This window comes from Bos indicus, chromosome 14 (assembly GCF_029378745.1).
Source record: "Bos indicus isolate NIAB-ARS_2022 breed Sahiwal x Tharparkar chromosome 14, NIAB-ARS_B.indTharparkar_mat_pri_1.0, whole genome shotgun sequence".
Lineage (NCBI taxonomy): Eukaryota > Metazoa > Chordata > Mammalia > Artiodactyla > Bovidae > Bos > Bos indicus.
In genome coordinates, this window is record NC_091773.1 from 74,675,813 (window position 1) to 74,687,825 (window position 12,013).

The window sequence follows — 12,013 nt, forward strand, 5'->3', positions numbered from 1 at the left end:
GCGAGTCCGGTTGTGTGTGTTTTCGTGTGCAGATGTGTGTGTGTGCGCGTGTCCGGTTGTGTGTGTGTTCGTGTACAGATGTGTGTCTGTGTGTGACTGTGTGTGTGTGCGTGTCCGGTCGTGTGTGTAGGTTCGTGTGCAGGTGTGTGTATGTGTATGTTCGTGTGCAGGTGTGTGTGTGTTCATGTGCAGATGTGTGTGTATGTATGCGTGTGTTCGTGTGCAGATGTGTGTGTGTGTATCTGTGTGTTCGTGTGCAGATATGTGTGTGTGTGCGCGTGTCCGGTTGTGTGTGTGTGTGTGTGTGTGTGTGTGTGTGTGTGTGTGTGTGTGTGTGTGTATACGCGCGCGCGCTCGAGCGCCGAGCCCGGGAGTGGGGCGGACCCCAGGAAGGCGGAGCTATGTAGATTCTGGCCGCGCGTTCGGAGGGCGCGGGGAGAGGGACGGCGCAGCCGAGGGAGCCGGAGTGGCAAGGCCCTGCCCGCAGCGGGAGGCGGCGGCGGCGGCGGCGGCGGGGGCGGCGGACGCTCGGGCTGGAGGCGGCGGCGGCGACTCGGAGCCGAGAGGCGGCCCCGCGGGGGAACCTGGGCGCCACGGGCCCCCGAGGATGGTGAGGGCGAGCTGCTGCTGAGCTGCCTCCGCCGCGGCTTCTCCGGGGCTGCCAGGCGCGGGGGCCGCGTCCCCTCCCCTGCCCGGCGTCGGGTGAACCTGCAGGCTCCTCGCCCACCGAGGACTTCTGAGAGGAAACAGGAGCGGGGAGAGACGAGAAGCCCGGGGGGATTCAGGCCATCCGCGGAGGCACAGTTCACTATGAGCGTACTCACCTCCAGCACTGGGAGACGGCTGGATTTCGTGCACCATTCGGGGATATTGTACTTGCAAACCTTGCTTTGGATTTTATGTGCTACCGTGTGCGGAACTGAGCAGTATTTCAATGTGGAGGTAAGAGCGCCGGGGCTTTCTTCCTTCCCCTTCGCCGGGGCTGCTCCCCGGACCGTTCCGTCCGCTCCCTGGATCCCGGTAGACCCCGGCCGCCGGGGTCTGCAGACATTGTTCCCCTTCCAGCCGCCGGGACCCGTGTTGAGTTTCCCTGCGTCTTAGGTGATGGATGCGCCTGAGACAGAATCCGTTATCCCCGGCAGCACAAAGCGCGGGGCTGCGCGCTCAAAGACACGATCGTGGCCAGTCCATTCTTTTTACCAAGGAAGGAGGCGAACGCCTACCTAGAGCAAACGTGTAGTCGAATAAAAGCAGTCTGAGTTGGTGATAAATAAGCTGCTTCTGCTCGGGTAACACAGATTTCACTGCTTGGCATCATGTGCTTGCTGCCTTGGTATTGTTCCTGAAATCTTTCTCCCTGTGTTTTGTGCCTAACAAAGGAGGTTAAAAATCAAAGAGTCTAGAGGAGAGCGTGGGAATCCTTGATCTGTTTAATAATATGGCTGGGTGATAAAACACTTGCCTAGACAGAATCTTTTTCTCATTTAGACATAACTTAATACACTGTAACTGGATCTGGCTACACAGAGGGCATGAAAGCCGTCTCATTTTAAAGTGTCTTCTCTTCCCCTCCCCCGCCAAGTGAAAATAAATGTGACCCAGTGTAGTAGTTCTGAGGTGTGTCTTTAACTGGATTTCACGCTCTCATGGCAAAACAGAGAGAATGTGGATTGCCATTTGTTTTACGTGGATAGCTTTGGGAACCGACAGACACAAAGCAAAAGGGAACTTAAGGATAACGACTTGTCAGAGCTCTGCCAAAGTACCCTTCCTGTCATCAACTCAGCACTAAAGCCAGTACCATTCAGTGCATCAATGGAACCTTGTATACACCTGGTTTTTAGTCAGTTTATCACCTACAGGGCGGAAGACAAATGAGAAGGGCTTATTGTCTTTGTAAAGACAGAGTATACTCTTTTTGGTTAGATCTTCAGTCACCTCAAAAGAATTATGATTAAGTCTCTGAAGACTAATGTGATTTTCTTCCCCCTATATCTTTGACTCTTCAAAGCTTATTGTCATTTTGTTGCGAGTGTGTGTTTACACAACAGCAGAACCTGTTGCACAGTATTTGACCATGTTTCATAGAACAGATTTATATACAAAGTGTGCATAATAAATGGTATATGTGAGGGCATATTCTGAATATAATTCTGCATTTGTATGAACTGTTCTTAGGACTGCATGTAGTGATGGTAGAGAAAGTATTTGAAAAAGTAAGAGCATTCATCAAAAGCTAACTTTGCAGATATTAAGTATGATCATATTACACCAAAACCCCAATTCAAACCAAAATCCTTTGAAAAATACCACTTTGTTTTTCTGAATACAAAGAGGAAAGGAACTGTTAAGTCCGCACTTTCCTTGGTTGCCAATTTGAACTTTTGGAATTGCATGCCACAGATGGATTTTTGTTTCTAACACTTAAGAGACAGTTTAATGTGGAAATGAAGAAGTAATTAGTTCATAGACTAGAGGAATGAACGTGGCAAGCTGCTGTTTATAAGGTTATAAAGAGAAGGGCCTATTGCTTCAGGTTGAAGTGCTGGTGGGGAGGTGGGGTGTTGGGAGGTGGTTAAAAGTAGGCGTTAGTTTTTATCTTGCTCACTCTGAAAAGGAAGGGGGAGCTTGGGTTCTTGGCTACCTGTTTTGGAAAAGTCTTAGATTTGCTTTCAGAGATTATTGGAATAACATCAGTATACTGATGATTATTTTAGGTTTCCTTTTGAGCCTAAACATAACTGGGCTTCTATTTGTTCATAGTTTGAATCTCTCATTCAGTTCCAGAAGATATTATTATGTGAGAAAAAGTTATGATTTTGCTAATCAAGATTTTATTTTAGAATTTCCATCATTCTCTTTCTTTAAGATACATGTTTAAAAGTAGTTCATGGAAAAAGTAGCTTTTTCCCCCCCATTTGGAGATTATTTAAGTTCATCCATATTTATTACACAATGCAAAAATTTAATTATGGAAGATAAGAGGCGGGTGCTATGTCTGATACAAAGAAGATTTTCTAAGATTTAAAGTAGATTATGTTTCAGAGTTTGCATTATTCCCAAATAGTTTTTTTAAAAAGCATTTGAACATATCATTAGTTGGGTTTATATACTTATATATGTGTAATAATAATCTCTTATTTTTTAAAAATCGTAAGGATAGATGCTAGTTAATTCAGCATACTATAAAAAACACAGGAGGATAGGATGTTTTCTGACATGAATTTCTGTCTGATTCACTTTTATTAGATGTTTCTTTTTGGTAGGAAACACTAATGGGAAAAATAATCCATCACATCTTCAAAAAAGGCATTTATATAGTGTTTCCCATTCTGGTTGCAAAACATACACTGAGAATGCTTTATTTGATGGGTGGACCATCTTAAAATAAACAGTAATGGTATCAATCATGCATGAAGCTTGTATCATAAATTTTTTTTTGCTAGCAGGCACACTAAGTTATTACATTTGGAACGAAGCTTCTAAAAGAAGCTTTCTGTGCTGACAACTGCAATTACAATGCTTTAATTCTTGCTGAACTTTACAATTGGTGGGACCCCCCATATTTTTCCTTTCTACAATTTAAGGTTTAAAAACCTATGTTCCCTCCCCACTAGGTGGGACTAAGTTGGTTAGAGCTATTCATGTTATTTCTTTCCTGTTTGATTTTTGAGAGTATAAATATTTGAAATTTTTAATTACTCAAGCAGGAGATATTTGTTAATATGCTGGTGAAAGCCTGTTACAGAGGAAGAGTGCATTTTGTTTTTTTTGTGTGTGTTTTGTTTTTAAGAAGCAAAAAGGAACATCTCTTACAGCTAAGAAGAAGGGTGAGGCACTACCCGAAGTAGTACTATGGAAGACATTCAGTTAATTCCCCTCCTTATATACTTCAGGTAGAACACTTCTTAATGTTAACATTGCTGTATACCTTTGTTGATTTTTGTATATCATTGGATCCAGTTTTGGGGAGTGGGCCTTTCTCTATGTAATCATTGTCATGATGCAAAGGAGGTACATTGTTAATATTAACTAAAACTCAAAGACTGTTGTCTTTTGATTAGAGGTGTTCATTAGTCAGTAGAAGCTAAATTGCTAACAAAGAATCCTGAGTTACTCTCTACATTCTAAAAAGTCATTTTGTCTCTAGAATAATGTTCTTGTTGTAGTGGAAATTCTAATGATTCTAGAACTCCTTAAGACTGCAAGCACTTTTATCCTGAAACTTAAGGTAGAATATAGTTCATAATCAATAACTTTCATCATCAACTTTCATAGTTTGTCACGTGTTAAGTATTTATGTGAACAACATGTTCTTTATTTTTTAAAAATAATAGCACACATTATTCCTCTAGTGAGGAAATTTATTTTAAACCAATTTAATGGTAAAATAAAAACGTGATGCTCTGAATGATGCACAGATAAAAAACCTGATAAAGCAAAAATTGATTGTGTTGTCTCTTTCTTAAAGAAAGAAGAGAGATTCTAGATTTCAAAAGGCTATTCTATGACAAATACTATGAATTGTGAGCGTAATCCTTCTACATTTTTCTTGCAGTATGTTTCTTTAGTATTTATTTACCTTTCTCAGGTTTATCTGAATCTACCTATAAGTTCAGAGTTTGCTTGGATTAGCTTTGTACTGTGTATAATCTTAGCAGTAATTAGTGGTGAGACATTTCCGAGGTAAAAAATTGTATTTTACAGATTTTAAAATGTCAGATTTTGGGACCTTTTCCTGTTTTTGTTTTCACTTGCTTAAATAATCAACATGCATTATTTGCTAATGGAAGGATGGTGACAACATTATCTGGTCAGCCTCCTTGAATAAGGTACTCTAACCATATCCTTTAATTCTCCACTGTAACAATTTTATACCAGTCAATAGCAGGTGCTGCATAACTGATTCATTAAGGTTTTTAACCTGCAGCAAGATTCCATGCTTTGGAATCCCAAGTGTGCTGGCCATTCAGAATGTCATCAGGGCCAAGAACTGTGACCAGGAGACCAGAAGACTCACTTGTCCTCAGGATCCTCAGCTTCTCCTGCGTGTTCCACCTTAACTGTGTGTTTCTCTATTCAGTGTTCTTGGTCAGGTTGCCCAAATCTAGCGTTTTTCATGAAATGCTTACAGATGAGCCTATACGAGTGAGGTATATTGTCTCTTACCACCCCCGAGAAATCCACAAAGAACAACCATCCAAGCCCATCCCTCTGTCCAGCTGGGTTTTGTTTTTTAGTCTCTTCTTCCTTTTCAAGGAGGAATAGAGTTGGTTTCAGTAATAACTTTTTAATCTTTAGAGTCAGGTTAAAAGTGACAGAGCTAAAGTTCCTCTTTCTTTTTCATGCTGTTTCAGGTTAGTAACAGAAGAAAATTTCAATGCACTTTTTCAGTGGTATAAGTATATTCTCTTAAGTTGGATTAATCACTTATTTTACATAAATTTATTTTTAAGGCCTGACTTACTTCAGAGTACTACTCAAAATGTACCTCTTCAGAATATTTGGTAAATGACCAATTGAACTTATTTCTGGACTGCAAAAAGAGACACGGGACATTTGAATCAATTAGTTAAATATGTTCATTGTCAAAGAGAAAGATTTATTTCATCGTGCTCCTTCAGGAGCTTTCTGAGGCTTTAGCACATTTATTTAAAATTGAGATTGTCCTCTTTTATGTCACATTGCATCACAATTTATTTTATATATCTGTGAATGTAATTATATTCATCAGCTCATTTTTATTGTGGTGGACTATAGTTAGTGATTAAGAGCACAGGTTCATACAGATGAACTTATTTACACAACAGGAAGAGACTCATAGACATAGAAGATAGATTTATGGTTACCAAAGGGGAAAAAGAAGGGGAGGGATAAATTAGGAGTCTAAGGTTAACAGATACACATTACTATATATAAAGTAGATAAACAACAAGGATCTACTATATAGCATAGGGAACTGTATTCAGTATCTTGTACTACTTTATAATGGAAAATGACCTGAAAAAGAATATATATTATATGTATATGTACATATATATGTATATGTATATATATATGCATACAAAATGAATCACTTTGTGAAAAACTAACATAACATTGTAAATCAAGTAAAAATTTTTTTTAAAAAGAGCTCATATTCTGGTGCCAGATTGCCTGAATTCTAACCCCAGGTCTTTTACTTGCAAGTTAATGATTAAGTCAGTAACAGACAAGACAGTCTATGTGAGCCTCAATGCACATGTCTTTAAAACAGAGATACCAACAGTACTTTTCTCGTAGGGGGTTATTGTGATGATTGAATGAAGAGATGTACATCATATTCGGCAGATAGTGGATAGATATCTAACTTTTTAGATGTTATTGGTGAAAATAAATGCTGATTCAAAGGTACTTGGCATGATAGCATCTAATTACAGAGAAGTCTATCAGGTTAGAATATACCAGCTGGTCTAGGAAGATTTTAATACTTTTTAAATTTTTACAAAATGTAATATATTGAAAGTCAACCAAGCTCACATCGGTACATTTTCTTCCCGTGGGTTTTTCTTAGACAGTTTAGTTCAAGAATGTGATTTTCACATTTTGTCTTGTCATCTGTTACTATCATAGAATGTCAAGTTCAGCTCACACCTTCTTTTATAAGACTGGGTTTGCTGAAATCTGTTCATCTTTTTTAATACCATGGAAAAGAAATAGGCCTTTATGATTTAGTAGGCCTGTTTATTTTAATTGACTCAATGCCCAAGTGCTTCCTATTCACAGTAGGGGTGGGATTTGATATATGACTTCAGCTAGCTCTATGTTGTATCCCAAATTTAGAACATAAGTCTTTTTTTTTTAATTAATAGGGGAAGGAGGAGGATGGGCAGAAAAAAGATTAAAGTGGTTTATTCAATGACAGTACAGTTTAAAATAAAGCAACTTGTTCATGTCACATTGGGAACAGAAGATAACTAGCAATATAGGGTAATGGAGACCTAGAACAGAGGGTCAAGGGACATGGCCTTTAATTTTGGTTCTTGTACCAACATGGCTTTGATCTGGGGCAAAATGACAATTGAACTGTCACTAAAACCATTTCCAGATGTGATGTTCTATTGTATTCACTTCCAACCTTCAATTTATGTAGCCAGAGAGGGGAATTGTACGTATTTACCCTGTACATTTGGGGGCAACTAGACAGCCAAGGTAGAGTGTTCAGATTTTTTTTTTTTTTTTACTGAAATGCCTATCATGAGGAAATACAGAATGTGCAACTTAAATCTAACATTTGTTATCATATGTAGTGACACAGGGCGTTCCATTTTGGAAATGATCCTAGCCTTCTGCTGAGTAGTAAAAACACTGGCAGCAAATTATATGTAATTTGAAAATCAATTTTTGGCCAAGGTAGCAAACTTTAAAAATTTAATGTTAAAAACATGGCTTGATGTTATTTTGAAAAATACATATCATCTACAAGTGGTACTTCAGTCGTAAAAAGGCAAGTTGGAGTGAGATCAATATAATTTTTTTGGGGGGGAAAGGAGCCTCAAAATTCAAATCCATCTATCTATATATAAAATATATATGCATGTTTTATAGTGAAATGAAGTGCTTATACTGTATGCCCCTTTTGCCCACTGTGGAAAATAATTTTGGCACCTGGCTCTTTGAGGGTTATTTTAGTTCTTCACATTTGATTTTGAATGTGAAAATCTGACTGCATTTGTTTTATGAAATATGCAGCTTATGCAGACAGCAGACATATTCCAGGTAAAGAGGATAAACTTGCTGAGTAAAAATAGATGTGACACTCAATGTTTTTCTTTTGCTTTCTTCCCTTGGGAAAGTCATTTATAGATTTTGAGGTTATTTATGCAATTGTGTTTGACTGTTGATTCCTATCACTTAGCGCTCTGAATGGATGTTCTTCGTGTTAGTCTCACCACTACCTTTTGGCGCTGTGCTTCCTTGGGTTTGGATCAGTGGAATATCTTGATGAGCCAGGGTAATAAGCTTAGCCAAGAGAGTGAGAGTAACCCCGCAGCAGGCCCCTAACCTTTGACTGTGACCTGTGGGTGTAGTATACAAAAGAAGGCTAGAGGGAGCTAGTCAGCTGTTTAAAGATTCCAATGGGAGAGGTTGGTTTAAAAATCAAGGCCAGTAGGTGCAATTAGATATCTTAAAATGAATCATAGCCAATCATAGGGAGCTTAAGGAAATCAATGAATGATTCATGATTGAATGTGTGAGCTTTAAAGGTTTACTGATAGCCACTTGGTGCCGGTTATTACATATTTGATGAACTAAGAAGGAAATTAATACTTTTGGGGGAATTTGGGGGGAGTTCTGGGCATGACAGTATGACAAAGATGGTTATAATGTAGGGCTGCTTTATGTCTCCCTTTTAAGTGTAGAATAAGTCAGTGCTATCCATAATAGTGACTGTAGGTGCTTTTGGTATTCTCACTTTAACTAAAATGAATGAAATGATTGTAGTCTTATAGATTAAAGGAGGGATAAATCTAATTTGACTATGCCTTTTAGATTATATGTAGCAAAAATCTGCCTTTAGAAACTTATCAGACTATGGTTATTTTATTTTTTAATATTTACCAGGGGAATTTATTGAATGAATATTTTTTGATGAAAGGACATTTTAAAATATAGGTTTTACCTCTTCATCTTTTACAATATATGTAAGGAATGAGCCACTGAAGTGTGAAACAGTGCTTTATCTCTAAGTAGGCAGCTTTAACAGGTTTTCAGATGAGCAGATTTTTCCATAAGCGGGGGTTCAAAAAGGGGCAGTCTCTAATGCATTGGGGGATATTAACATTTAATGAAGATATTATAATTTACTCACAAGCGTTAGTTAGATTTTTAAAGGTTCTCATCTGTCAATTAAGGGAAATACGGATAAATGAAGTAAGCCATGGACCCACGGACGGATATTCTCAGGAGTGACAGTCCTTAGAATGATGTACTCAAATGACAAAATAAACAAACCCAAATAGATTACTCACCGGAATGGGATTTTACAGTCCTTGTTTCCAGTTCAGTTCAGTTCAGTCACTTAGTCGTATCCGACTCTTTGCGACCCCATGGATTGCAGCACGCCAGGCTTCCGTGTCCATCAACTCCCGGAGTTTACTCAAACTCATGTCCATCGAGTTGGTGATGCCATCCAACCATCTCATCCTCTCTTGTCCCCTCCTCCTCCCACCTTCAATCTGTCCCAGCATCAGGGTCTTTTCCAATGAGTCCTTGTTTTAGTCATGCTCAAACTAGGAGAGAATAAACTGCCATTTTTTTTTCAAGGAAGCTGGATACTTTTATGAACTTGATTTCATGTCCCCAAACTGCACGCGCCTGCGGTGATGTCAGTGGCATTCAGCGGGCCTCTGCAGGTGGCTGAAGCAGTCAGACCCAAGTCATGTCAGTGGAGGCAGTTTTTTCATGAACTTTTCCCTGCTGAATTCATACCATGTGTTAATAGGTTCTCCTTGTTTTTAGCAATTAGGCATTTGAATGTGAGGCTTCTAATACCTGGGCATTTATTCCTCCTTTAAATAATTGCAAGCCACTTCCTTCTTGTGGTCTTACTTGTTATTTTTCTAGTTGGAATCTTGTGGGACTTTATGTTTTAGACATATTACAGGACACTTGACCTGGAAATTGGGTAAAATTTTATAAGAAGTCACATTTTTTTACTCCTCTCCTTTTTCACTGTGGATAAGGCAGAATAGATTCAAAGAATTTCCAGAATCCACTGTACACTCAATGATTTGCCTGAAATTGGTAATCAACTTATAAAAAAGCTCTTGCGGTTTCAGATAAAACTCTTCTGGACATCTGCGTGTTTTAATATTACAACAGCTCTGTCATAGAACTTACTGACTTGCTCCTTACTACTTACTATGTAGATGGAGTGAAATTATTTGTCCCATGGGTGACTCAGACAAATTACTAAAACAGTCTTTGATTTATTTTGACCATTCATAAAGTGGATTTGTGTTCTTTATTGCTTGACTGTAGCACAGGTTTTTTAATGACAGTATTGAGACAATCCCAAGCAGTTTCCATCTTAAGAACAGGGTTTATCTGTTTCCTCATTCTTGCCTCTAACTGGGAATATAGAAGCAATTATATGCTGGCATAATATTCTAATTAGACAAGGTCCAAATAACCAGTAAAATGGGCGTGCCTGGAACTGATTTCATCGAACATGATGATAATAAAAGCAATGTTAATTAGCACTGGTTGAGCATTTGCTATGTGCCTGATAGTGTTCTGTTTCATATCTCTTAACTCATTTAAATTTTATTACAATCTTGTGAGTTAGTACTACTATTTCTGTTTCACAGTTGAGGAATCTGAGGTATGGAAATGTTGAGGAACTTGCCAAGGCCACATAGCTCTGGATTCTTCTGAAGTGAAATAGCTCAGAATCAAAGCAGGCAGGTTGGCTGTGAAGCCCAGGGTCTTAACCAAGTCTTAACAGGCAAGAATTAACTCCTGGGTTTCCAGTAGGGACAGTGTAATCCACTTGCATTGTTCACATGTTGCATATTCCAAACTGAAAAGGAATCGTTGACATGCATAAAGAAAATGTGAAATCCATCCTAGTATGGAGACTTACCTGGAATAAAAACTGAAGACTGTTATTTATTTGATTTATTGATTCAGGATTGATTATGTGGTACTCAATATAAAGTTACTGTTTAATACCTTTTATAAGTTTTTACTCATAGAAAATTGGTAACCTATATTCAATTGCAAATAATAGTTAAGTTATATATAACATTAAATTAATCATAACATCTCATTCCTCAACTATTTGTCATGTTGCATGCCCTAACAGTAAGTGTGATTTTCAAAGGTTTTAGGAAGATCTGATTACATTCCAGGATAAAAAGAATAGAACGTTTTAGAACATGGAAAGGAAAGCCTGTTAGATCTGTGTTCCAGTGTCCTGCTGGGAAAGAATGTTTATGTGGATGGCTGCTGACTGTCATGAGTTCTGGAGTTTATTATTTTTATATATTGCTTTGATTGGTTAGAAGCTACAAGGAAACATGTTTATTTAATCACTTCTAATATATTTCTTTGTGTGTGTGTGTGAAGTTGCTTCAGTCATGTCTGACTCTTGTGACCCTATGGATGGTAGCCTGCCAGGCTCCTCTGTCTATGGGATTCTCCAGGCAAGAACACTGGAGTGGGTTGTCATGCCCTCCTCCAGGGGATCTTCCTGACCCAACCTTGTCTCCAGCATCTACCTGCATTGGCAGGCAGGTTCTTCACCACTAGTGTGATCTAGGAAGTCCAGTACATTTCTTTACTGTAATGTAAAAGAGAACTTATAGATAGATCATTTCAGATAGATAAAGTGACTCAGAGCTCGCTGTTTCAGAATAGGCTTGATATTTGTCTTATTGGAGAGGGAGTGAGAACTTCATCTTGGTGGTTGACCTAAGGATGTAACAAAACTTCAGTCCTTAAGCTTGTTGCTGCGTATAGCTTTCAAGGATCACTTGGTCCATTTATTAGCCTTTTAAGGAAAGACTATTTCTAAACCAATTTACAAAGGTGATTTTATAAAACATAGTCAGTGTTAAATATTCATTCAGCTGTCTCTCACTTCCTTTATAGGCAGTGTATCATAATGGCTGTGTTCAAGAACTTTGAGAAAAAATGCTTAAACATCAGCTGTACCACCAAAGCTCAGTGAACTTGAGTGAGCCAAGTTATTGACTCTGAGCTCCTATTTTCTCATGTGTAAAATAGAGGTAATAATACTCAACTCAAGAGTTGTTCTAAGATTAAAGAGGTAAAGGATAATGGGTCAAGATAAGTTTTAGGCTTCTGACTTACTATCTCTTGCTGAAATTAAAAAAAAAAATGGATAACACATGAAACAGTGGGTTTTAAGTCATTGGATGTCAGGTAAGGAAGGATAGTCATCCTTGAAAGATGTGACCCAAAATGAGCCCTCATGTCAATTTACTTCATTGGGAGAGTTTCCAGG

At 38.6% G+C, this 12,013-nt stretch overlaps 1 protein-coding gene across 1 annotated transcript in view; it reads left to right on the forward strand.

Annotated features, from left to right (window-relative positions):
* Positions 1 to 515: 515 nt before the first annotated feature.
* The window catches only part of MMP16 (matrix metallopeptidase 16), a 407,510-nt gene continuing 396,012 nt past the window's right edge, over positions 516 to 12,013 (forward strand). Inside the window, exon 1 of the mRNA XM_019973934.2 lies at positions 516 to 942. Coding sequence (XP_019829493.1) covers positions 811 to 942 — 132 coding nt within the window. The 5' untranslated portion in view covers positions 516 to 810. The remainder of the gene's footprint in view (positions 943 to 12,013) is intronic.